This window comes from Cnephaeus nilssonii (genome assembly GCF_951640355.1).
Source record: "Cnephaeus nilssonii genome assembly, chromosome: 6".
Taxonomy (NCBI): domain Eukaryota; kingdom Metazoa; phylum Chordata; class Mammalia; order Chiroptera; family Vespertilionidae; genus Cnephaeus; species Cnephaeus nilssonii.
Genome location: NC_137077.1, coordinates 29,963,849 through 29,990,696, shown reverse-complemented (window position 1 = coordinate 29,990,696; position 26,848 = coordinate 29,963,849). Strand labels below are relative to the sequence as shown.

The window sequence follows — 26,848 nt, the reverse complement described above, 5'->3', positions numbered from 1 at the left end:
CACCCCTTGACCAATTAGAGACGGGTCTTACTCGCCATTGGTGGAACGGACCGACCCGGAAGGGTGGATGTACCCGGCTGGAGTGCAAAGCAAGCCGGGTGGCGGGAACTTTTCGCTGGTGAGGAGTGGTTCTGAGTTCGGGGCGCTTTGGGGTCGGAGACTGGGGAGGCCTGGAAGGCCCGGGTGCGGGGTTCAGGCACGGTTTCTCCGGTTACGTTTGGAAAGGGCTAATTTTTTCCTTTTCCTGCCTGAAGGCGAGGCCAGTCTTATTGGGGATCACTCCCTTCCACATTGGCAGGGGAGAAACCAGGGGAATTCAGGCCTTGAGGACGCGATCATGCTGTCTCCAGCCTTTTCCATGCAGGGAGCTTGGTCACCAGCGCCTGTTGATTGGAAGCCATCGGTTTATTGGGAACACCGTTCGGGGCGCGTTAAGGGAGGGTATTGTTATATTGCTGCTGTCTGTAAACGCAGGTGGCGGGGAAAGGGGGATGGATGTGTGTCTGATTTAACCGGTGGTACCTCGGTGGCATTTCCTCCAGCATCGATGACTGGGTGTGACACGGTAGAAGATTTCCTGTGGGTGCTGTCAAAAATTCAGAAACCTCAAGAAGTGAAACCGATGAGTCATGGAAGTAGTGAAAGCTTACTGTTGACTAACAAACAGTTCGCTAGCAGGGAGCACTCCAACCAAAACATGTAACGAGGCTCAGGGGTGTGTTGTTAAAACAGCTTATATAGTGAGAAGGTAGTGGCTGCTTATCTTCACAGTGATTGGTTATAATATTAACGTTTTCTTAAATTGATAGGGAATTTGGTTAGTGGTTACCCCATATCAGCCTTGGGAAACTGTTTAAGGTGCACTTACATTTCCAGAGGCTAAATGAGAAATGACCCAGGTTAAGTTAGTTATACAAAGTAAGCCAAATTAAGCTTTGCTTGTGTGACTACACTGGTTTTTTTTTTTTTTTTTTTTTTTTTTTTTTTTTTTTTTTTATGCTCAGGTAGTTTTCAAGGCTAGACTTCGTTTGTTTGTGGTTTTAACATTGCCTAGCTATACTTCTGACTGACAGACCTGCTGTAGCTCATTAATTTCTGAATATATTGAGGCATCTTTTAATATTAAATCACATCACTTGGGGAAGGAATTTATGAGTGTTGGTTTTTTTTTTGACAATATAATCAAAGAAGTAATTTAAAACAGTGTGGGAGTGGGGTAGGATGGGGGAGGTGTTATAGAATATATTCTTTCCTAAGAGTAGAGATAGTTTCTGCTTTCAATCTCAGCAAACTTCAGCCTGAACTATATGCAAGACACTTTGCTAGGCTATGTGAATACAAAGGAAAGAGACTCAACCCCTGCCCTGCGGGAAAATCTTGCACTCTAGGGAAGGAGAGTTTTATTTCCACAAGAGATGTTTGTATAGATAAAGAATTAAAAGTCTTTGGTTTACCCTCCTACTTCATCAGGTTATATTCCAATCTCAGCAAGGCAAAGACGATCCTGCCTATCTTTCCAGCCTAGTGGTGGTTTCAGAATTCTGTGTTAGGAAGGGCATAAGGTCAGCATTCTGGCTAAGGTAGAGTCATGCTGAAGTAACCTTTGGGGAACATTCTAAGTTACTTTTAGAAAATGTTGATTGTCCATATTAGAGTTAGGGGAGGTGTTCGTGGGGATTATGGGCAACCTAAAGTCCCTACTCTCAAGCCGCATCTCCTTCCACTTGCTTGTATGTACTCTTTCTTATGTTTTAGTCATTCATAGGTATTTAGATGTCCTTAATACAAACCATGTTGTTGTTTTTTCCTACTTCTGAGCTTTTCAGGTTCTCTTCTGAAATTTATGAACTCCCCACCCCCACCATAGAAGGCCAAATTCTTTTTTAAGATTGAGCCTAAATTGTAAGTCTTTAAAGCAAGTATTCAGTAAAAGGTTAAACGATTAATTTGGGTGTTTATGTTGATAGATTTTGCTTAACCTGGGACATTTGAATTTATCCAACTTGTTATTTATAAGATAGGTTCTATCCCAATTTTACAAGTAGGGAAAGAAGCTGAGAGGAAGAGGGTGTGTAATTTTGCTAAAATCACACAGTGGTTTAGTACTATAACTATTAAATCTCAAATATTTGCTCTTTTTTGTTACATCACTTTGTATCTGGTGATTCTTGATGTTTTACCTTGTACTTGTTATACTAGAGGCCTGGTGCACGAAGTTTGCGCAGGGAGTGGGCCTAAGCCATCAGTCGGACATCCTTATCACTGCACAGAGGCAGGAGAGGCTCCCGCCACTGCGCTTGCCAGCCATGAGCCCGCCTTCTGGCTAAGTGGCGGCTTCTGGCTAAGTGGCGCTCCCCCAGTGGGAGCGAACTGACCACCAGGAGGCAGCTCCTGCATTGAGCATCTGCCCCTTGGTGGTCAGTGCACGTCATAGTGACCACTCGTTCCACCGGTTGGTTGATTTGCATATTAGCCTTTTATTATATAGGATGTTTATGTCACTTTGGATACTTCTCCAAAAAATAGAGAATTTTCCATAAAAATTAGTGTGTAAGAACCATGTAGTTCTTATTTAAAGGGTCCTTATGTAAGTGTTACTTTCTAACTTTTTTTGTGCTTAGTTGTGTCAGAATATCATTGATTGAGCATAATCAATAGTACTGTTTTAAAAAAATGTTGCTGTTATTTTTCTTTCACTTTTAGAAAGAAATTTGGATCTCTAATTCAGTGTTGGAATGGCATCTGTTTCAGGTTAGTGGAAATAATTACATTTTGTTTTTCATTCTGTTCTGTTTCTACTTGTATGTTCTTTGAAAAAAATACTTGCTTTTCTCTGTACCTTCACTTCAACTTTGCTGTGAACTTTAAACTGCTCTAACTAAAAGTCTTAATAAAAATAAATAAATACAATAAATTTAAAATATATTTGTTTTAAAAATTCTGATTATAACCCAGGCCAGTTAGAGCATTGTCCCGATTTGCCAAGGTTGTGGGTTCATCTCTGGTCAGGGCACATACAACCAATGAATTCATCAATAACTGGAACAACAAATCTGTTTCTCTCTCTCTCTCTCTCTTTCTCACTCTCTCTCTCTCCCCCCCCCTCCACTTCTCCCCTCCACGCTCTTTCTAAAGTCAATCAATAAATAAAAAATTTAAGAAATTTCTGATTCTAGAAATGCTGTTTTTTTAGATTAATAAAAGTGTGTGTGTTTTTAAATATTGATTTCAGAGAGAGGAAGGGAAAAGGAGAGACATAAACATCAATGATGGGAGAGAACATTAATTGACTGCCTCCTGCACACACCTCCCCACTGGGGATTGAGCCTGCAACCTGACTGGGAATCGAACAGTGATCTCCTGGTTCATGGGTTGATGCTTAACCGCTGAGCCACACCTGCTGGGCTGTTTTGTTTGTTTTTTTCAGATTTTAAAAAATTATGGTAAATATACATTACAAAATTTACCATTTTAACTATTTTTTTGTAATTCTCACCTAAAGATATGATTTTCATTGAGTCTAGAGACATAGGAAGGGAGAGGGAGAGAGAGAAACATCGATTGCCTCATGTGCCCTGACTGGGGATCAAGCCCCAACCTGTGTATGTGTCCTGACCTAGAATGGAACCCATCACCTTTTGGTATATGGGATGACGCTCCAACCAACTGAGCCATGCCAGCCAGGGCATCATTTTAACTTTTTTTTTTTTTTTTTTTTAATCCTCACCTGAGGATATTTTTCCAATTGATTTTTCAGAGAGAGAGTGGAAGGGAGGGAGGAGGCAGAAAGAGAGAGAGAAACATCAGTGTGAGAGAGACACATCAATTGGTTGCCTCCTACATGCGACCCGACAAGGGTTTGGTCTGAGGGCTGACACTCTAACCACTGAGCCAGGGTGCATTTTAACTTTTTTAAGTGTATAAGTTAGTGGCATTAAGTGCCTTCACATTGTTGTGCACCCATCACCAATATCCATCTCCCAAACTTTTTCATCTTCCCAAACTGAAACTCTGTATCCAATTAAACAATAGCTCTTGATTTCCCCTTCTTGCAACCCCTGGTAACACTATCCAACTTTTTGTCTAGGAATTTGATTATTCTAGGCACTTCATTTAAGTGGAATCATATAATACTTGTCCTTTTGTGTCTAGATTATTTCACTTAGCATAATGTCTTTGAGGTTCATCCATTTTGTAACGTATTTTTTAAGGCTGAATAATATTCCATTGTATGTATATAACATCTTTATCCATTTGTCTGTCCCTGGACATTTGGGTTGTTGCACCTTTTGGCTAATAGTGAATATGCTGCTATGAACATTGGTGTATAAATATCTGAGTCCCTGCTTTCAGCTGTTTGGGTGTATACCCAGAAATGGAATTGCTAGATGACAAGTTGAATTTTTTGAGTAACTTGCCATACCGTTTTCCATAGTGGCTGCACCATTTTATATTCCCACCAGCAATACATAGGGGTTGCAAGGAAAATATATGTTTTTTGATAGAATTCTAGGAACCTAAAAATTGTAAAGTGGAAAATACCAATCACTTCTAATCTTACATTGAGATTAATACTATAACATTTAATTTATTATTAAAAATTTTAAACATTTTGTACATATTGTTTTGTAATGTGATTAAGAAAAACATAATGCAAATACAGAATATAGACATATTATTAAATAAATTCTATGTTGTAAATATTCTAATACCTGCACTGTATTTTGTTGTTTTGAAGTGACATTAAATGAATAATATTAATTTTATTGTTGAACTTTTATATTGTTTTTATTTTTAAAATAAAAATACATGGTGCCTTGAACATCTATGAATTGAAAGCTTTGTGTGCTCCTCTGATTATTTCTTTAAGATACATTCCTATAAGTGGAGTTATTTCAAATGTCTTTAAAATGTAAAAGAAAAACATCCGTTTTACCTTTTCCAGGCAGATACGCTTGGTATTTTGATATATGTCTATTCATTATTTGTTCCTGTAAACTTGACCAGATTCTATTGTGCTTTGTAGTGATACTTTGCTATTTATTCGGTTAAGAGGTGGTGGCAGGGGTGTTGTGTATATAAACTAGTTCTAACAGTAGGGTGACAAGATTAGTTTTTTCAAACTTTAAAGAAGTGGCTTTCTTAAATATGAGACATGTCCCTTCCCCTCCCACCTCCCCCACCACACATACACACACACACACACACACACACACACACACACAACTTTATAATTTATTTAAATACTAGAGGCCCAGTGCATGAAAATTCATGCACTGGAGGGGGGGTTCCCTCAGCCCGGCCTGCCCCCTCTCACAGTCCGGGAGCCCTCAGGGGCAGGAGGTGACCCGGCGATCAGGGGAAGGTGATGCCCCATCACTCCTCTGCTGCTGCCACTGCTGGCAGCACAAGCCTCAGCTGGCCCTGGTTACCTAAGCCTCGGGCGGCCCTGGGCGGCTGGGCAGCTGCCATCTGAGGTTTGCCTGCGCCTTGGGCCGGCCCTGGGCGGCTGGGGGGCTGAGGGGACTGGGCGCCGCCATCTTTGAGGGCAGGGCAGTCAATTAGCATATTCCCTCCTTATTGGCTGTGGGCGCCGCCATCTTTGCAATGGCGTGAGGGTCAATTAGCATATTCCCTCTTTATTAGATAGGATAAACATGAAAAAGTAAGGCCAAAGGTTTTGGCTTTGACTCATGCCTCCTTCTCATACTCTAAGGGTTAATAATAAATGGTCAAAATTTAAGTTACGTTAAATGCTAACCCAAGCAGTCTTTACTTAGAGATTAAAATGAGGGTTTAAGAGATGTCACTGAACCTCAGCTCAGTTCAGCATGATCATTTTTGGATTGCATATGTTATTTTACTTCACACTTCAGCTTTATCAGTGGAGTATGACTTTAAAATAACTGAACAATGAAATAGATAAATTTTATTTAAGTAGAGATGCTTATTTCAAATAACTGCTTTCATAATGTTGTACCCCTTTCAAAGAAATCGAACTCTTCTATTCTATCCATTTGTTGAACTATATTTGAACTGGCTCTTTGAGATTGCCTTCAGGTAGTTTGTTACTTTGGATCTGATGGCTTCCGTGGTGGTAAGTCACTTTCCTTTCAGTGTTAACTTTAGTTTGCGATATTGTTAGAAAATGAGTTGTTTCTGAGGAATGGCACCTCCCCTGCATCAGCTGTGAGCCTAGAAACACTGCAGTGCGATCCCCACTCAGTTCAGTGAGCTCTTGAGATACAGTTGCTGTAATAAGCCCTGTGTACTTGTAATCCCTCTTCATTATTGATTAAAATCATACACTTGACTTTTCAATCACATTTTATATAGTAAAGTCTTGTATATGCCAGCATTGGAGATGATATAATTTCGGACAAAAAAAATTAAAATACCCCGACTTACTACAACTAGCTGTGCCTTTTAATATTTTTAGGCAATCATGATTTTGTCAGAGATACGATATGACTTTGTACCATGGATTGACATTAACATCTCTGTCAGGTAGGGTTTGATCAGAGAAGCAGAGCTACTCTGAGTGAGTGATAAAGGGATTATAGGAATTATAGTGATATATGTGATTATAGGAAGTGTTAGGTTCTTGCTTTATATATGTTTCCTGTGTGTCTGGCACTGGGCCTGAAGTTGGCAGAATCAGCAGTCAGGAAAAGAAGATGTGATGGGCAAAAATAAACTGCTACCTATGAAGATGATCTTCTGTTTCTTACTAGAATCTGTATTAGTGTCTCATTGCTTCAAATCTTCCAATTTGGATGATGCAGAAGGCATGTCAGAGAGCTGGTGTACTTCACATGAAGTTGCATGCAACTGGCTGAGGCTTCAGAGAAGCTGAAGAAGATGAACCAGTAGGACCTGGAGGAGCTGCAAGCCCTGCTGTTTTCCCCAGGATATCTATCAGCAGCTGGAGTTGTGGGCACAGATGCTGTCCTATGCCAATGAGGCCACCAGCCCTGATCTTGCCAGTGACCTTCTTAAATATGGCAAAAATGGCCACTGCATCACTTCCACCTTCCAAAGCTTTGGCAGAGTTCTCTGTGCCCTAAGCTAGAACTATGCAGGGAAAGAATTTGGGGAAATGTAGTCCTAGCTTAGCTAAGTTATCACAGTACAAAGCCACCAGACTTCACCTATTGCCTACCGGGTATCCATAGACTTCTCTTTTAATTTAATTATATTTAATATTCAAATAAAGGAAGTAGCAGAATGATGCTTCTGCTTAATGTGTCACCAACTATCCTGTACACAACCAGATACAAACTGATCTCTACAGAAGAGGGCACAAATTCTACTTATCTTTTGATGATGCTTATTCCTCTTTTTGATGAATCACATCCTCCTTGATAATTTTCTAACCTAAATCCTGAGATATGAAGGTAGCTACTATTGACACTTTTTTTCTTTTTGATGTTAGAGGAATAGGAGAAGGGACAAAAACAAAAACAAAAAAACCCACAAACAAGAACAAAAACCCCAAACTTGGTTTATATACAAATACTAGGGGCCCAGTGCATGAATTTGTGCACCTTGAAAGGAACTGTGGATTGTGAGGCTGCGTTGGGCAAAGGAGCGGGTCTTGGCCCATCCTCCGCGCCCCCGCCTGCCACGGCCCCCAGTCCCCTGTCTGCCAGCAATCCCCCGCGCCTGCCGCCGCTCCCATGCGCTGATGGCGCTGGCCCCGCTTACACCTGCTGAAGGCGTGGAGTGATTGGGGCCGGTGCCAGCAGCGGGTGCGAGTGGTGGCTGCTGCCCCTGTCACCCCTCTGGAGCAGGTGGAGGTGAAGCCTTCAGGGGCAATTGGGGCTGGTAGCCACCACTTGCACCTGCTGACGGCGCCAACCGATTTGGGACCGGAGCTGGGCACCGGCAGCGGGTATGAGCAGCAGCTCTGGCGCTGGCTGCAGGTGAGAGCAGGGTGCAAGCGCCGGGCAGAACCGCAGCACGCGGGAGCAAAGAATTTTCAGTATCCACCAGAGGTTTGCCCCGATGACAGGGACTGGTGCCTCGCCTTGGTCTGGCACCCCTGCTCACCTGCTCCACCATCCCACCATGGCTGACGCCTGCTATGTTCCGTGCACGCCCCCTTGTGGTCAGTGCACATCATAGCAACTGGTTGTTTGGTTGTTCCGCTGTTTGGTCTATTTGCATATTAGCCTTTTATTATATAGGATCAAAATAAGGAAGAAAGTCTTACAGGTATTACAGTTCTTATTTCTTACTGCCAATGTTCAATAATTTCTGAGAAGTTATTTTCCTTTTCCCAATACACAATTGCCCTGATAAGTTTCTCTGGAGGAGACTAGTGGAAAGATTTACTACATAAATTTTTAGCTGTGTAGTAGAGTCCTTCCTCAAAGGGCCCCAACCTCCACTTTATTCAAGGGACTCTGGGTCTATAAATTGGCTCATTTCTGGAAATTGGATGAAGGATGGCGACTCTGTTGTGATGATTTAAATCATAAATCAGACTTATGTTTACCAGAATCAGGGCTTTGTATTCTACCTATACAAATCTAATCAGCTGTTTCCATCTCAGCAACATCATGATCAACTAGCCAATGCCAAAGACCTCTGAGAGTCAGATTATTCAGATTACTGCTGCTCTGTTGCCTATTATGGCCACCGCATCTATCTTTTCTTTGGTCATGAATTGCCACCATTTAGTCCCTGTATCTTAGAATCCATCATTCTCATTGATTATGTTGTCTAGTTTAAAGGCAGTACTTCCCACTGTCATTCCTGACTTAGAGAACAGCCACTCCAGAGCTCTTCAGGGATGCTGAGGCTTCCCTCATGATGTATTTCTCATGACCTTGGTGAAGGGAGTATCCTCTGGATCCTGTTGGGGGTACAGCAAGAGAGTGGATGATCAATTTACCTGATAATCCACTCTAGCACTCCCATCTCCCCAAGCCTCTGGATCCCCTCCTGTATAGTATACCCAGGAAGTTCTGGCCCTTCAACTTCATTAGAATTTACACTTGTGTTGTTCCATCCAACTTTCTTATATTCATCTCTGGGGCCCAGTTTCTGGCTACCAACTAAGTAAATTATTAGAGCTACTCCTGGGCACTATTTTAGCACACTAAATCCAGAATTCCTTACTGAGTCCATACTAATAAGTTAACCTTTATTTAATATTATTTCCCATCCACCCTGATTTAATACCCTTAGAATCTCTTCCCATATTTATTCCCTAGGTTTCTGTTGATATATATTGGCAAATGCAACTCTGGTGTGTTTTGTGTCTTCTCATGGGTTGCACTTTTAAACCTCATCCTCTAGGGCTTCCTGGGTCTGGAAGCACTAAGAGGTGGTGGAGGGAGATCCTTAGGGAGATGATCAATCCTTTGCAAAACAACCACCTCAGGAGGAAAGACCATTATAGACATTCAGGCAGGAGAAAGCTGCTTCAGAAAGGGAAGGGCAAAGGAGACTTGGCAGATTTAGTGCTCAAGGTCCCCTGTTTCATTGGAATCTGCCCAGATGTTCCCATCCCAGTTGCAGTGACACTTTTTCCTTAACTTTAATACAAGTCCCTGCAAAGTTGGGAATTCAATTTACACTATATTGCAGCTATCTGCAGGATTTAGACTTAGGGTTAGTATTCAGTAATCTTGACATTGTAGCAACTTTGAGGCCCTGCATTTTTCTACCCAAGTTCTCCAGCATACTTCAAAGCAACCAGTCATTCCCATTATTTTCACCAAAATGTTCTGTGTCAGGAAACACTTGGCCAGCTAAGTCTTAAGTAAGACACCAGTATAAGTGTGATACTTAATTATACTGGTGTCTATAGATTAGAATTTAAATAACTTTGTCTACTGCATGCCATGGATACCATTGCCCCTTTTATCACTTCAAACAAAGGACATCAATATCTTTAAATCTAATCAGATTTAATGGTGGCCCAGAAGCAATTCAGAGAACCCACCCTTAAGTTTCTGTTCATCTGGAATAGCACTGGGTGTTGGCTAGGTTTCAATCATATATAAGGGATTTGTTATAGGGACTAGTTCCTGTATAATCATTGGAGCTGGTTAAGCAGTCCACTGCTAGACCTGAAGTCAGTAGTGCCAGCATTAGGGATGGGAAGATGGATGTGAAGTGTGGGTGGGTGAGGATCAGCTGAAACCCACAAGGACTATGTGGAACCCTCCTGTTTCTCACTGGGAATCATGTTGGTGTGTCACTGCCGACAAGGATCTGACTTCATGGATGGTGGTGCCTTGCCAAAGATCTGGTGTACTTGCTACGGGAAGTTGCACATGAAGTTGGTCAAGGACTCAGAGAAGCTGTGGGCCAAGCTACTGCCCCGGGGAGATTCTTCAGGGGCTGGAGGAACTGGCTTCTGCCCCATACCAACAAGGTGAGGCAGAAGATCCATGACGACATGAGTGAGCTGCAACAGCATTTGACCTTATGCCAACCACCTGAATGTGAATCTGCCTGCTCTTTTTTCCACCCTCCAGATTTCATGCAGAGTTCACTTGTGGCCAATCCTAACCCAGAATCCTACAGGGAAGGGAATTCTGGCAGTTGGTACAATACAAAGTCACCACAACATCCTATTTTAAATCATAACCATAAGACTTTATCTCATGAAAAGGCATTAAAAATGAACACTGAATAATGCAGGCAGATGTTTTGGACACACCAACATCTTTAAATTTTTTACAGTTTCCATTGATAGGGTATCAAAAGAAATCTCACTTTGACTTTGTCTGATTAGAATCATACATTAAGGCTTCTTTATAAATTAATGATGAAGTTGTAATGCTATAGTACATGATTCCTTTTTTCACTTGTTACATCATCTTGTTTATAATTAATGATTCCTTATCATGCCACTATATGAGCCTTAATGTGAATGTTTTTTTGTGAAATAATAGCTAAGAAGTAAGGGGACTACTTTTCAATAGCTTGCGTTTGCTTCATAGTTGGATCGCTTGATTTAGGAGATTGTTGGGCCACTGCCCTACAACATAATTAAAATAGATATCATTTGTAAATGCTTAACTTGTACCAGGTACTGTGTCATGAACCGTCAATATGTTATCTCACTTAATTCTGTACAATAGTGCTATGAAACCTAGGTATTATCGCCATTTTACAGATGGGGAAATTGAGGCTTAGTTAAGTACCTCAGCAGGTAAGAGGAGGACCTGAGATTTACTAGTAAGTTGGGTCTGTGTGACTCCAAAACAATGTTCTTAACCACACTGCAGAATTTATAAGCTTGTCTCTGATTTCAATGGTGAGGAATATTAAAAAATTATTAGGGAAACTTAAAATTGTAATTGACTGTCTCGTCATCGTATCTTTTTCCCTCCCTCATAGCTCTAACTGAGGAATTGGATTCGGTAAACAACGAGCTACATGCAGTAGACATTCAAATTCAGGAACTTCTGGAGAGGCAACAAGAGCTTACTCATAAAAAAAACATCCTAACAAACAGAATAAAGCAGTGTTTGGAGGATTCTGATGCTGGGGGAAGCAATGAATGTGATTCTTCACCTGCCTCTTGGAATAAAGAAGGTTTATTCTTTTTTTATTTGCTAGTTTTTTTCTTCTTTCTTTAAACTGGAGTCAAATCATTGTACCAGGGTCAGTACTTTCCAGTAAGTGTAGAGGTAAAACTGGCCATTCCTTACGTGGCAAAGGAAGCTTAGAGGCAGACCATTCTTTACCCATGTTCTGTACTCTTTTAAAATTAAGCTTTTATTATTCAGACTATTACTTTTTTCCAAATATGGTTAACAACATTAATGTTAACAACATGAATCAATGCTTGGAAAAGTGAGATATTTATTTTAACTAAATTTTCTAAATTTTCACTAGACAAAATTAAACAGTTAAGAAAAAAGTTCAAACTTTCTGCCGAAGTCTAGTTCATTTCCCTGCTCTGCTGAACAAACCTTTTTTGATTTAAGTTCCTTCAAAGCATCATGTGTATCACTAATTACAGTGAGAGACAGAGAAAGTCAAATACTACATGATTTCACTTATATGTGGAATCTAAAAATTAAAATAAGACAGAAATAGACTTATAAATGCAGAGAACAGAGGGTTGTCAGATAGGACAGGGGTTGGGAGAATGGGTGAAAAAGGTGAAGAAATTAAGTAGTACAAATTGGCAGTTACAAAATAGTCATGTGAGTATAAAACACAGCATAGAGAATATAATCAATGATATTGTAATAACTGTATGGTGCCAAGTGGTTACTAGACTTATGGGGGATCATTTTGTAAGTTATATAAATGTCTCACCCTGTACTGTACACCTGAAACTAATATAATATTGAATGTCAACTGTAATTGAAAAATAAACCATTGGTGAACAACCAAAAAAAATAATAAAAAGAATACTATAACTTGGGAAGGAATTGCAGTGCTTTTGTGGGCCTTGTTTTTTAGTGATTCACTTGTAAACAAGATATTTACACCAAAAATTCCAGATAATTGTTAACTTTGTTCATGATATTTGAGTTTTTTATGATACTTTGAATTCCTTGGTTGCCTTTCAGATGGTTTTTCAAGTATCTTCTTTTGTGTTAATTCTCAACTGGCATATGCTTTGATTTTATCCTGATACACTAGCTTTTTTTCTGAGGTACTATTTCTTACAATATATCATTAAATTTGCTTTTGCTTTAGTTTTGTGACTTACACTAATCTCAAAATTGTTCTTATGAAAGTTAAATTGTCCATAGTATTAAAAATCTTATATATATTTACCTGATCCTGTTCTTATAAAAGCAGCCATGCACATGTGTCTCATTATAGTCCTAAACAATCTAATATATTTAGCTTATTTTTCTCTTTCTAGATTTTCCATGGTCTGGTAAAGTTAAAGATGTTCTGCAAAATGTCTTTAAACTGGAGAAGTTCAGAATGCTTCAGCTTGAAACTATTAATGTAACAATGTCTGGAAAGGATATATTTCTTGTTATGCCTACAGGAGGTGGAAAGAGCTTATGCTACCAGTTACCAGCATTATGTTCAGATGGTATGTATTAATAAAGAGTGATTTTAAATTGAAGAAATGTTATTTCTCTTTATATATATACACACACAAACACACACACACACACACATATATATATATATATATATATATACACACACACACATATATATACACTGAGTGGCCAGATTATTATGATCTCTGAATGCTTAATAATCTGGCCACTCTGTGTGTGTGTGTGTGTGTGTGTGTGTATACATATATATATGTGTGTGTGTGTGTGTGTGTGTGTATACACACACACACACACACACACACACACACACACACACACATATATATATAATTCATGCACCGGGCCTCTAATATATATATATATTAGAGGCCCGGTGCATGAATTCGTGCATGCGTGGGGTCTGGCCAGCCTGGCCAGGGGGAGGGGACATGGGCGGTTGGCTGGCCTGCCTGCTGGTCAAACTCCTGGTCAAGGGGACAAATTTGCATATTAGCCTTTTATTATATAGGACTAGAAGCCCAGTGCATGATTTAATCATGCACGTGTAAGCTGTCTGTCCGCTGGTCGGCAGCTCCGGAGTCCCTGGGCCCCTAGGGCGAGGCGGGGCGGGGGCGTGGTCCTCCTGCGGCCAGAGCCCAGGCCAGGGTCTTGCCTTTGCCTCCCGCCCAGGAAGGCTGGGGCCGCAGCCACGTGCTCCTGTGGCCCAACTGCCGCCAGACTCCTCCCCGGGGAGCCGCGCCGCCCGCCCACCGCCCGCCGCCTCCAAACCTCCAAAACGCCGGCTCGGCCCGCTGGCAACGCGAGCTCAGCGTCCTGCCGGCCCAATCACCACCCCAGCCACCCCGAGTCCCGCCCCCTGTGTCACCCGCTGGCCCAATCATGGGCGTAGCGGAGTGATGGTAATTTAAATATTACCTTTTTATTATGTAAGATATACACTGAGTGGCCAGATTATTATGCGTTCAGAGATCATAATAATCTGGCCACTCAGTGTGTGTGTGTGTGTGTGTGTGTGTGTGTGTGTGTGTACACACAGTATATACTTTAAAATGTATTTTTATTGATTTTAGAGAAAGGAAAGGAGAGAAAGAGAGAGAGAAACATTGATTGGTTGCCTCCCCTGCGCACCCTGACCAGGACCAAACCCACAACTTGGGCATTTGCCCTGATGGAGAATCGAACCAGGGACCTTTTGGTGCTCTGCATGATGCTCAACAAACTGAGCCACACTGGCCAGGGCTCTCTTAATATATTTTTAAGTATTCAAAAAAATAGTTACATGGGACTACCCTCTTTCTGCGGTTATTTTAAGGAACAAACTATAGGAACATGAGGTCATATGCTTTTAACAATGTAGGATAGCTCTTATAGCTGTCAACACTTTCAGTTATAAGAGAAACGATGTATTGCCAGAACTTCATTTAGTCAATACACTGTTCACTGATTTCTATTCAGAATAAATTAATCTGGTGCAGTAAGTGGATGAATACCCATGAAACATTTTCAATTCTATAGATTGCTATAGTTTTTATGGAGAGGTAGGCAGCTTTGGAATAACTTTTCCCTGATGTAACTGGATAGTATTTGACTTGATTTGTATCATTTTATTGTGGTTTCCAATACTGATTGTTAAAAATGATAGTGAATTAAAAATTCAAAATGATAATAACTATCCTTATGTTTGTAGGACTGAATAAGGGAAGAGATTTCTGCTTAATCTTAAATTTGCTTATTTGGCTTAGGATCATTTATTCGTATCTTTCTCCTATATTAATGAGGGTAAGAAATAGATAGTATACTGCTAAAGTTGCATTGAAAATTAGTCTGAATTAATGGGTAGTGCCCACAAGTTATGGTAAAGAAGGTGACTCGTTGAAACTTGTTCTGGTGGTGGTATAAAACTGAAAGTAGATTTTTCTTTTTCAGGTTTTACACTTGTGATTTGCCCATTGATTTCTCTTATGGAAGACCAATTAATGGTTTTAAAACAATTAGAAATTTCAGCTACCATGTTAAATGCTTCTAGTTCTAAGGTATGGTCTGTATTATTTGTTTATTGTGTTTTAACTCTTCACTGAAGTAGGGGCCTTAACTACAATTGAGTTGCTTATAAAATTAAAACTGATTACTATTTATATCAGGAGTTGTAAACTACTGCGAATGGGCCATTTCTAGCCCATTGCCTATTTTGTATGGTTTATGAGTTAAGATAGATTTTTATATTTTTAAATGGTTAAGAGAAAAATAATACATTTTGTGAAGTGTGAAAATTATATGAAATTTAGTTTTTAGTGTCCATAAGTAGAGTTTTATTGGAACATAATCATGCTCACTCATTTACACTTATTCTGCCAGAAGTTCTAGTATTTTATTTTTGCATCGGCCCATTTCTGAGGAGATAGCTTTATGTTTGCTCCCCTAAGATTTCTGGGACTTTTAGGACCAGTTGAAATGTTTAATACACTTTGTCTATTTCTTAACAAAATTAGGACTCTCTCAAGGAGTTAACACACTGCTTTCTGGGATGATGAAAGCAGTTTTGACTTTCTCTGTCTATCACATTCAGCATTGTTTCTTTACACTTCTTTGAGTCCTAATCAAATGAGAAGGGAAATTATGACATCTACTGGGCAAAATATTATATAAAATAGTAACAAAGCACTAAGAACCTAATAACTTACCTCTTAAGATTTATTATTGTTATATATAGCATATAAATATATATTTCACATTATAAAATTTTAATTCAATGAATAAGATACTTTATAAAACCTAAATAAAGAGATTATTAGTAGATTTGACAGCATCATTAAAGTAGGTAATCAAGAATAAATTATGTTCACAGAGATATGCAGTGTTACAAATGTCTGATAAGATTAATACAAAACACACCTTTGTAATCATAGTTATTACAAACAAATTAGAATTATGCTATCATAGAACAAATGCTTATTTGAGTATCTTGACATTCATTTCTTATTCTTTTTTTGTCAAATGAGATTATGCTTTTATCAACAGTTTGGGTGTAAGTAAATAGCTAAAATTCTATTTACACAGCTGCCATGAAGTTTAGTACTGGGACATGGTTTCCATTTTAATGAACTAAATATCTGCTGTTAAACAGCCCCAGGCTATTGCTTTTGAGTAATGAACATCTTTTACCACTTAGTATTGCAGTCTGCTAGCTTAGTTCTACTATCATGTCTGTTTTTCCTTTCAATAGGAGCATGTGAAATGGGTTCATGCTGAAATGGTAAATAAAAACTCCAAGCTAAAGCTAATTTATGTGACTCCAGAGAAAATTGCAAAAAGCAAAATGTTTATGTCAAGACTAGAGAAAGCCTATGAAGCAAGGAGATTTACCCGAATAGCTGTGGATGAAGTTCACTGCTGTAGTCACTGGGGTCATGATTTCAGACCCGGTATGTATGTGGTAGCTGGAAAACTTGATACTGGGGACTATTTTCTTACTCAGGTTTACATGATGGAAAATTCCTGCTTCCATTAAAATTATCCTCTTGGGTAGTTATTACTCCTTTTCTTTTGCCTTAATATAAGGAGAGTTAAGAGGCAAAATCTTTCTCTTTACTCCCTCTAAGGTAGCGTTTAGCTTAATTGTCTTTGTCCTTTAAAACATATGTCTGTTAGCAAAAATACTGTTCTACCTTTAGCCATAAAGATTTACTGACCTCTAGGTTCTTCTTCACATCTATTGAGGAATTTGCATCTGCTTCAAAGTTGTCTTTAGTTGTCATTCTGAGTCGTTAGCTTCCACTTCAGGACCTACATTCAACTGACTCCTCAGTGGTAAAGTTCCAGGGATATTTTAATAACCCTTTTCTTTACTCCTGCAACCTAATCCTACAGTCATAGCCTGAAGCAGATTATTCAGACTTGTTCTATGTAAAAAAATCTTAAATTAAAATATCCTGCTTTGTGATTTCAACCTCTTTTCCTTTTGAACCTACTTTCACACTCACATGGACCCCTGGGTTCCTGAGTTTATTGAATCACACTTCCTTCTTCTCCACCCTACTCAGAGGTCACCAGTGACCCTACTTCCCACTGGCTAAATCCAGTGATCTCATCTTTATTCCTCTTCCCATTTAACTGCAATAGCATTTAATACTGTTCACCTCTCACCTTGCCACTTTGTTTTCTTTTGGTTAATATGTAACTTTTTTTATTTTGTTCTTTTCCATTCTTACCTCCTTCATTCTTCTTCCTTTGCCACCTCCTTAAATATTAGTGTTCCCTTTGGTTTTTATCTGTCTTCACCTTTTCTTCTACTTCCCTAAGGATAGTAGACTCATAGCCTGAAGATAATTCTCTACCTTCAGAAATATTGGAAGCACAGGTATTTTTTAAAAATTTGATTTAAATGCTTCAGGCAGTATATATACTGTCCTTTCTACTAAGAGCCCTGCTATCTTAACCAGACTACTCCACTGAGTAAATTGTAAAATACTGTTTTATTATAGCTTGGTAGTGTAGTTTGAAATTCAGAAGTGTGATACTTCCAACTTTGTTCTTCTTTTTCAAGATTGCTTTCGCTACTGAGGTTCTTTTGTTGTTCCAAATAAATTTTAGGATTATTTGTTCTAAGTATTGTGGAAAATGCCCTTGGTATTTTGATAAGGGATTGAATTGACTTTGTAGCTCTCTTACGGTACTATTGACATTTTGACAATATTAGTTATCTGATCCATGAGTATAGTATATATTTCTATTTGTGTTCTAATTTGGATGCCTTTTATTTCTTTTTCTTGCCTAATTGCTCTGGCTAGGACTTCCAGTACTATCTATAATAATAAAAGCATAATATGCTAATTAGACTGGACGTCCTTCTGAACGAAGCCGGGGCTGTGAGGGAAGCCTGGGTCCCAGGTGCCAGAGAGAAGCCGGTGCTGGCAGCCAGGGGAAGGAAGGCCTACTCTTGCATGAATTTCATGCATTGGGCTTCTAGTGTTGAATAAAAGTGGAGGAAGTGGGCATCCTTGCCTTGTTCATGGTTTTAGAGGGAAAGCTTTCAGTTCTAACTCACAACCATAGAGGAATATAGTTCCCTACTTACTGGCCTTGGCAATAGATCCAAGCATCACATCACCCTGTGATTTAGCCCCACTGAACTGCTTGCTGTTACCGCAACTTCTCGAGTAATTTCATGCCAGTGTGTCTGCAGTGTGTGTGCTATTTCCTCTGCCTGATGTCTTCCTCCTCCCTTCCTAGGAACTCTGCTCATTCTTCAAGACCCAGTTCAATGTTAGCTCCTGGAAGCCTTCACAACTTCTCAAATGGTTACTTCCTCCTCTGTAGTTTCATAGTCCTCTACCTTAGCATTTAGCAATTTCTTTTTCACTTCTTTCCAAATAATTTACGTATTTAAGGACAACTTATCTAGCGATGTAGATGTGTATGACAAGTATGAGCCCAGAATGGTTCTATAAAAAGCAGTGCCCTCACCAAGCTTTTTCTGGTCTGAACTTGCCACTCGTGGATGCTTCTGGTGATAGAAGGCTTTAGGCTGATGGCCTCTTTTATCTCTTGTCAGTTGTAATAGACTCAAATACTGTGGCTACTCCCACTGCCTCTTAAATCCCCTGCTCACCAGGTGTGGACCAGTGCATAGCTTACTAGAAATGTTAGGTATTTCCTCTCTTCAACAGAGAGTTCCACCCGTGACCAAGAACCGTGTTTTCAAAGAATCAACTAAAAGTATAAGAAAGCCCGCCTATTCAAAGAGACTAGGCTGCAACTGCAGATTTACTGAGATAGCTAGCTATGGAAATCAAATTACAGCAATCCTTGATTATCTCCATCCTGTTAAGAGGTTTAATTTACTCTATTCCTTAAAGGACAGAAAAAGGGCCTCTTTGTATTTTCTTTTTTCCAGATTATAAGGCTCTTGGTATCTTAAAGCGCCAGTTCCCGAACACAGCACTGATTGGGCTGACAGCTACTGCAACCAGTCATGTTTTGAAGGACGCTCAAAAAATACTGTGTGTTGAGAAGTGTTTTACTTTTACAGCTTCTTTTAATCGGCCAAATCTTTATTATGAGGTACGTAACTTCTGTGAAGGGTTGTGGCAGAGAGGGTACCTTTTCATTATGCTTACCAGTATTTACCTGAGTAACAGTTAACTATGTTTAAAAAGCTTTTAAAATCAGGGGGTAATTATAAGATTCATTAATTAATGCCTTCTTCTGATATCTCTTGTGCTGCATATTCTTTGTTAGTTTAAGTAGAAGATGCTGCCTTGTTAAATTTATGTACATTTTTTTCTTGTGTAAGGGTGGAAAAAGCATAGATTGACACCAAGGATCCTAATGACATCCTATTAAAATTAATTATGAAATAATACAAAGTTAGTATGCCATTCAAGATTTGCTAATCCCCCTATTTAGATTATATTTGATATGTAACTTTGAAAGTTAAATAACCTAACAATTGTTTTTTCTTTCTTTTTTAATTCTTTTAAGAATAGACAATATTTTTCTGAGTTTTCATTGAATAGTTATTCCATGGTGTTTTTATAAAAGTAGCACCAGAAAATAAAGTCTCCATCTTTATAAGTTATTCACTGCTTCTGTGCCTCATCTCTGGGAAATTAAAAAATAAGGATGAAGAAGAGGTTAGGAGGAGGTGGTGGGGTGAGGTTGATGGGGTGAGTGAAAGAATAAGTGAAAGAATAATAGGAAAAAACACAGTGTTCATGAAAGAATCACACCTTGAAAGATGTCAGTAAGTGACTACTTGGATGGTACTCATTAAGTTACTTTTTAATAAGTTAGCTTTTTTTAGGTTCGTCAAAAGCCTTCAAACACTGAAGATTTTATTGAGGATATTGTAAAGGTCATTAATGGGAGATACAAAGGGCAATCAGGTAATAAAATAACAAACCAACTTTGTAGACAGAGAGAATTTTCAAAAAGTAATAATATTACACTGATATACTGATAAATGATTAGCACCAAAAATATTATGGTAATGCATGGCAGAAGATGCTTGAACATGTTATGGTAAAATTAATTTGCTTGGCCATCTTAGAAACTATATGTGGTATTTGCTAACTGTCTGATTTATTTTTGCTTATTTACACTTAATTGTTTTAAGGAATGGACCTAATGTCATAATGTTAATTTTCAATAGCACGTATTCAGTAAGTATCCACTGTGTATTAGATAGAAGTAACCACTGATGATCTAAAGGGATGTAAAATGTAGTCCCTTATAGTAAAGGACATATTAAAGAAATAAAAAGAACATATTGAATGAGTTAAGTATAGATGGAGTTCAGAATATGTATAACTGTGTTTCAGGATTAATGAACAGGCAAGTTTTACTGAAGCAAAGATATAAAAGCGGCATTTCAAAACTGCTCTATAGATTTTCAGGAAGTAGGAATGGGTACCCCAGGTAAAGGGAGTTCCAGGGTCAAATAAGTTTGAAAAAGGCTGCAAATAGCTATTTTCTCTCCTGAGAGTCACGGGGTGTATCTGTTTTAACCAGCCCTACAAACTTAGTTCAATGCATTGCTCCCCAAACACATTTGCACCTGGAACTTTTTTCACAGAACTCTTGCTAACCTCTTATGGAGCTGTGAGGCATCAGTTTTTGAAACACTCTGTAGTGGGAAATAAAGTTGGAGAGAGGAAAGGGGCAATGAGATCCAACACCTGTGGCTCAGGGCTCATGTCTGCTCGTGATCAAATCGTGAATTGTACCAAAAAATCAATATGTGTCAGGGCCTTGAAATTTTTCATAAATTATTGTCCCCTGTATTAATCACTATCTTGAGTGTTAAAAATTCTCTTCCAGGAATATGCTATATTTATAAATCTAACAATTGGACATATTTTACTACAGGAATCATTTATTGCTTTTCTCAGAAGGACTCTGAGCAAGTTACAGCTAGTTTACAGAAATTGGGAATTCGTGCAGGTGCATACCATGCCAACATGGAACCAGAAGATAAGACCACGGTTCACAGAAGGTGGTCAGCCAATGAAATTCAGGTTAGGTATATATCTTCAATAGAAACCTAATTCACCTTTAAGAGTATTTTCGCTTGACTTAATTAACATATGAAATGTTAAAACATTTTAGGTAGTAGTGGCAACGGTTGCATTTGGTATGGGAATTGATAAGCCAGATGTGAGATTTGTTATTCATCATTCAATGAGTAAATCTATGGAAAATTATTACCAAGAGAGTGGACGTGCAGGTATGTATAACTCAAATCCAGAAGTCATTTTTAAAAAGCTTTTTCAGAAAACACACTATAAGTGATGTTTAATAATTCTGTATTTTTAATCTCTATTGGCTACTGCTTTTAGAATAACAGGTCTTTTTCACAGTTTTATACTTATTTGCCTATGGAGAAATTTTACTTGTGTATGTTCTATTAAAGTGTTATGAATTGTTTCTTCTGTTTGCTAAGATAATTTGATATCCATCTTTGCCTCCTGAGTTTTTAATTAGTGGTTTCAACTCTGTAACTTAAGTATCTGGATTACTTATGGACACATTATTTTTTAATTCTCACCCAAGGGTACATTTTCATTGATTTTAGAGAGAGAAGAAGGGGGAGAGAAACATTGATGTGAGAAACATAGATGGGTTGCCTCTTGTATGCACTAGGCCAGGGATTGAACCCACAACCTTTTGGGGTACAGGGCGATGTTCCAGCCTACTGAGCCACCCAGCCAGAGCTGGACACATTTTTAAATTAATAAAGCTGAATGTTAATAAGTCTTCTAGTCATTTAAAAAAAATTTGAGGGAATTTGTTACAAATTAACTTTCTTTTTTGTCTGAAATTTATAGATGTTTTATACTTAGACAGTGAAGCATAACCTGCTGATTTTGCATGTATTGTTTTTGCTTGCTTTGAATTTTTAAAGTAATTATGCAATCCCAAGATCTTTCCTACTACAGGTAGAGATGACACGAAAGCAGACTGCATTTTGTATTATGGCTTTGGTGACATATTCAGAATCAGTTCAATGGTGGTGATGGAAAATGTGGGGCAACAAAAGCTTTATGAGATGGTGTCATACTGTCAAAACATAAGCAAGTAAGCCACATGTCTTTTCATAACTTTTGTCAGTTAAAGACAAATACAACGTGAAAGTATATGATGTTCCTTTGAGTATTTAGAAAAGTCAGTAAGTACATTGGTAAAACATCAAGTGCAAACATGTAAAAGCAGGTGTATGAAGTATAAGAACAAGTACATGAACCTTCAAGATCTGCCTTAATCCAAGAAAAGATATTCTCTCTCTCTCTCTCTCTCTCTCTCTCTCTCTCTCTCTCTCTCTCTCTCTCTCTCTCTCTCTCTGAGATAATTCTCCAAAACTCTGTTTTACTGAAGAGTCTGATTGAGATAGTGAGTTCAAGCCTTTCCCCCAGCCCCTCCCCGCTGCACTGGTGTATAGCTGTACGCTTCAATAATTATGTACAGGTGTAAAAGAGGAGTTTTGAGAGTTGAGCACCAACCATCCTACCAGCTGATGGATTGATGAAATAATTGAGAGCAGGGTCCAGTTTCTCCTTAAGAAATAAGTTTAAATCTAATTAGGGTAGATTTAATAAGACCATATAGCTCTCTGATGGCTTTTCTGTCTTAGTCATCTTTGTACTCCTATTACCCATCATATAAAAATGACTCAAAATTTTTATATAAGCAGTAACCAGACAGTGACAGAAAATGGTATTTCTTTCCTATAGATGCTACAATAATCTAGTTAAAGAAGTGAGAAAAAGAACATTTTTCTTAGATGTCCAGTAGATCCCCATGAAGCATATTTTGGGGTTTAGACTCAAATGGATACTATAAAGTACAAGAAACTGCTATCAGGAAGATTTTTTAATAGTAAAATTTTGAATCTCAAAATGAATCTCAGGCAACTTCTTGAAAGCTATGTTTATCAAGTATGTGTGGAAAAAATTATATGTGGTGGGCAAAGTCCCACAGATATCTACATCCAAATCCCAGCAACCTGTGAGTATATTACCTTACATGGCCAAAGGGAATTAAGGTTACAAATGGAATTAGGGTTGCTAATCAGCTGATCTTAAAATAGGGAGATTAACTTGGATTATTTGGGTGGGCCCAGTATAATCACAAAGGTCCTTAAACTTGGAAGGAGGCAGAGAGGGGAAAGGGTCAGAGTGATGTGATGTGAAGACTCAACCCAGTGTGCTTGACTTTAAGATGAAGGAAAGGAGGCCACAAGCCAAGGAATGCAGGCAGTCTTTAGAAACTGGAAAAGGCAAAAAAACAGATTCTGTCCTCTAGCACCTCCAGAAGAAACACAGCCCTGCTTACACCTTGATTTTAACCCAGCAAGACCCACGTCAGACTTCCAACCTATAGAAATGTAACATAATAAATACATTGTTTTAAGGCATTGAATTTGTGGTAATGATATGGCAGCAATAGGAAACTTATCCTATATAGTAAGAGAGGAATATGCTAATTATCCATTATACTGTGAGGCGTAACAACCAACCGAGTAATGACCATATCACGGATCTGCAGGAGGGTGGGATATCAAAACTACAAACAAGTGAGCGGCAGAGAGCTACAGGAGGTGGCAGGGCAGCAAGCTATGAGGGTTGTGGGGCGCTAAGGAGGGTGGGGCAGCGGGGGGAGAGCTACAGGACGGCAGCAGAGAGTTACTGGCGCCTGGATTCATGTGCAGGGCTACTAGTACAAGATTTAATCCTGTATTTTGAAATAGGGATCCTTAAAACATTATTAGATCACTTAATTTGTATCTCTAAATGTGTTGGCAGATGTCGCCGTGTATTGATAGCTCAACATTTTGATGAAGTATGGAACTCAGAAGCATGCAACAAAATGTGTGATAACTGCTGTAAAGACATTTGTGAGTTCATTGTTTTTTAAACCTTTATAGGCTAATATACATATTCTAGAGTTCCAATGCACAAAATTTGTGCAAGGGGCTTGGCCCTCACAGCCATGGCGGCTGCCTCGGCCCTTGCAGCCCCAGCTTCGTCCGGAAGGTCATCTGTTCTAATTAGCATATTACACTTTTATTATTATAGATGGGTAGGAATACATGAGGGCAGTATTTGATCTAAAAATAGATTTAAAAGATTAAACAAGGTGTGAATAGAATTTGCCAGATTCAAAAGTAACAACATGGTTTTGAAACAAAAGCAAATATTGTGTGTATATATTTTAGGTTGCTATTACTGAAGGCATGTGAAATTTTTAAGAAATGAAGGAAATAAGTTGTCTGAATAGAAATGCTATTTATATAAGAAAAGGCTAATCTCATGATAATCTCTAATACTTGATAGTAACTGATTAGGAAAATAGTTTTAGAATTGTATTTTAACTTTATTTCATCATGTCTGGCAAACACTCTTTGGTTCCAGAGCATACCCCAAAGCCTTCTGATACAGGTTATTTTCTTTACACCACTGTAAATGCCAGTGTTTTAAAGAACTTACAACTTAGTTTAGTGCCAGACTTGGGGAATAGCCTAGTTTTAATTCAGAACACATTAATAAACCAATGTGTAGGGTGGCTCACAATGATAACTTGTTTTGAAACCAGTTTAACCACTTAGGATAGACTATCTTTGCCCTAATTTCTAAATCCCAATTGTCTGTAACCATGTCTCTTTCATTATAGCATTTGAAAGAAAGAATGTAACAGCCTACTGCAGAGATCTAATCAAAATCCTGCAGCAGGCAGAGGAAATGAATGAAAAGCTCACTCCACTGAAACTGATTGATTCTTGGATGGGAAAGGGAGCAGCAAAATTAAGAGTAGCAGGTGTTGTTCCTCCCACACTTCCTCGTGAAGACCTGGAGAAGATTATTGCGCACTTTCTTCTACAGCAGTATCTTAAGTATATACCAACCCACTTCTTGTCTTTTCATGTTCTCTTTTATAATTTTTTTTTAAACAGTACACGGTTTTATTTATTCTTAAATGTTTTTATTGATTTCACAGAGGAAGAGGGAGAGATAGAAACATGAATGATGAGACAGAATAATTGATCGGCTGCCTCCTGCAGGCCCCCTACTAGGGATTGAGGCTGTAACCAGGGCATGTGCCCCGAAACCAGTACCATAAGAATGATGACTTATTCAATCACAAGAATCAAAAATGGGAAAATATTTTCTTCCACAAAACAAAATGCGTCTTTATGATTATTTCTCATTTTTTAATTGCCTCAAAACAAATGGTTTTGTGGTTGTTTCATGTGAATGTTAAAACACTATACAAAATGTACTTAAACTCCAACTATAATTGACTAGTGTCAAAGCACAAAATGAAAATACTTTCTATAAAGATAAATTGTATTTTTATAGTGTAATTCTCATTGTTTCATATAAATATATGACTTAGAATTATTGCACATATGGTTTTTTTTATTTGTTTCCTGTGACTTCTCAAAACCTCTGATTGGCGGTCTTTATCTTCTACAGAGAAGACTACAGTTTTACAGCTTACGCTACCATTTCCTATTTGAAAATAGGACCTAAAGCTAATCTTCTGAACAACGAGGCACATGTTATTACTATGCAAGTAAAGAAGTCCACGCAGACCTATTTCAGGGTAACTGACTATTTTCAAATATTTAAAAAATACATTAAAGCCTATGGATGCTTTTCTTTAATTAGTACTCTCCTAGGTCCAGTTGAACATAAGAGGTAAGTCAGTGTTCTTAGAATCTGGGTATGGAAGACATTATTACGTGGGAGAATTTAGACTAGCTTTTTAATATAGAGGAATTTCTAACCTCTGAAATGTGAAGACTCCATTTCAATGTCTAATTTTGTGGTACACCCTGCTTGCTCTCAGGTGGTCAGGGTTGGTTGTGAAGTCTGCCTCTGTGGCAGAGGTTGGAAGGCAGTTATAAACTAAGTACTATCAAGCCTGCAAAAGCATGCCATATACAATTGTGTCTAAGGACACGTTAGGTGTTCTTTATGGTTTCTCTGATGGCATAGACCCTTCTATTCAAGATGGTACTCATGTTTGAGTAGAAATTTGAAGATAAAAAACCAGACTACTGGACACTTCAAGAGCTAACTGATATAGAAGGACTATTGAGATTATGAATCTCATGAGATAACTGAATTTTTACCAGTGTTTGTCATTGTTTTGTAGACTGAATCATCTCAAACTTGTCATTCTGAAGGATCTGATAAAAAGAAGGAAGGGAAAAATTCGGGCAACTTCCAGAAGAAATCTGCAAACATACTTCAGCAATCTGATTCTAAGAATACAGTGGCTAAGAAAAGAAAAATTGATGATGCATGAGATGAATGTTTCTAAATTTTCCAAGAAAAGAAGTTTTATGCATGCATACACCATTATTTTTGTAGTTAACAAGAAGCTTAAATTTTAAGACACTTTCATTAATACTTTATATACATGAAGCTATATTTTAAGAACTTCTCTCTAAAGTATTGAAAACTTGAGAATTTGAGAACTTTTGAAAATTTAAGAGCATGAACTGCATACATTTACAGTGTGAAAGGAGGGGAAAATAAATTTTTAATGTAAAACCCTTTAAAAATAAAATACTTAAGAGAATAAGTTCACATACCTTACCTATCTTAAGCTCTTTATGCCTTGTAATTTTTTTTTGACATAACTATCTTTTGACAGCAGTGTTATTGTACTGAGAATTTTATAAAGGCTCATCACAAAAAGTGAATACCCTCAGGTTATAACACATGTAGAATCCACATAAAAAGAGTAATAAAGTGTCAACACTAATATTAGTAAGTAAGGCGGCTATGTCTCTATTTAAGTAAAATAAAACTAAGCTTGAAACCATGGCCCTAATTTGA

The 26,848-nt window shown here is 38.4% G+C and overlaps 1 protein-coding gene across 1 annotated transcript; it reads left to right on the top strand.

Moving 5' to 3' along the window:
* The first annotated feature begins 44 nt into the window (after positions 1 to 44).
* RECQL (RecQ like helicase) lies at positions 45 to 26,319 on the top strand. The gene is made up of 15 exons (XM_079774628.1): positions 45 to 118; positions 2,704 to 2,751; positions 11,362 to 11,559; positions 12,851 to 13,030; positions 14,931 to 15,037; positions 16,228 to 16,426; positions 18,898 to 19,064; positions 19,807 to 19,888; positions 20,871 to 21,019; positions 21,111 to 21,228; positions 21,941 to 22,079; positions 23,804 to 23,895; positions 24,672 to 24,891; positions 25,475 to 25,604; positions 26,160 to 26,319. The coding sequence occupies exons 2-15, from the start codon at positions 2,736 to 2,738 to the stop codon at positions 26,310 to 26,312; spliced, it is 1,950 nt and encodes a 649-aa protein (XP_079630754.1). The 5' UTR covers positions 45 to 118; positions 2,704 to 2,735; the 3' UTR covers positions 26,313 to 26,319.
* The last annotated feature ends 529 nt before the right edge of the window (positions 26,320 to 26,848 follow it).

What these genes read in the sequence shown, in the direction of transcription:
- RECQL (XM_079774628.1), top strand. An exon ending in TAAATGCTTCTAGTTCTAAG is followed by an intron (nt 15,038 to 16,227) that starts GTATGGTCTGTA and finishes TCCTTTCAATAG; the next exon opens with GAGCATGTGAAATGGGTTCA. An exon ending in TAACTGCTGTAAAGACATTT is followed by an intron (nt 23,896 to 24,671) that starts GTGAGTTCATTG and finishes CTTTCATTATAG; the next exon opens with CATTTGAAAGAAAGAATGTA.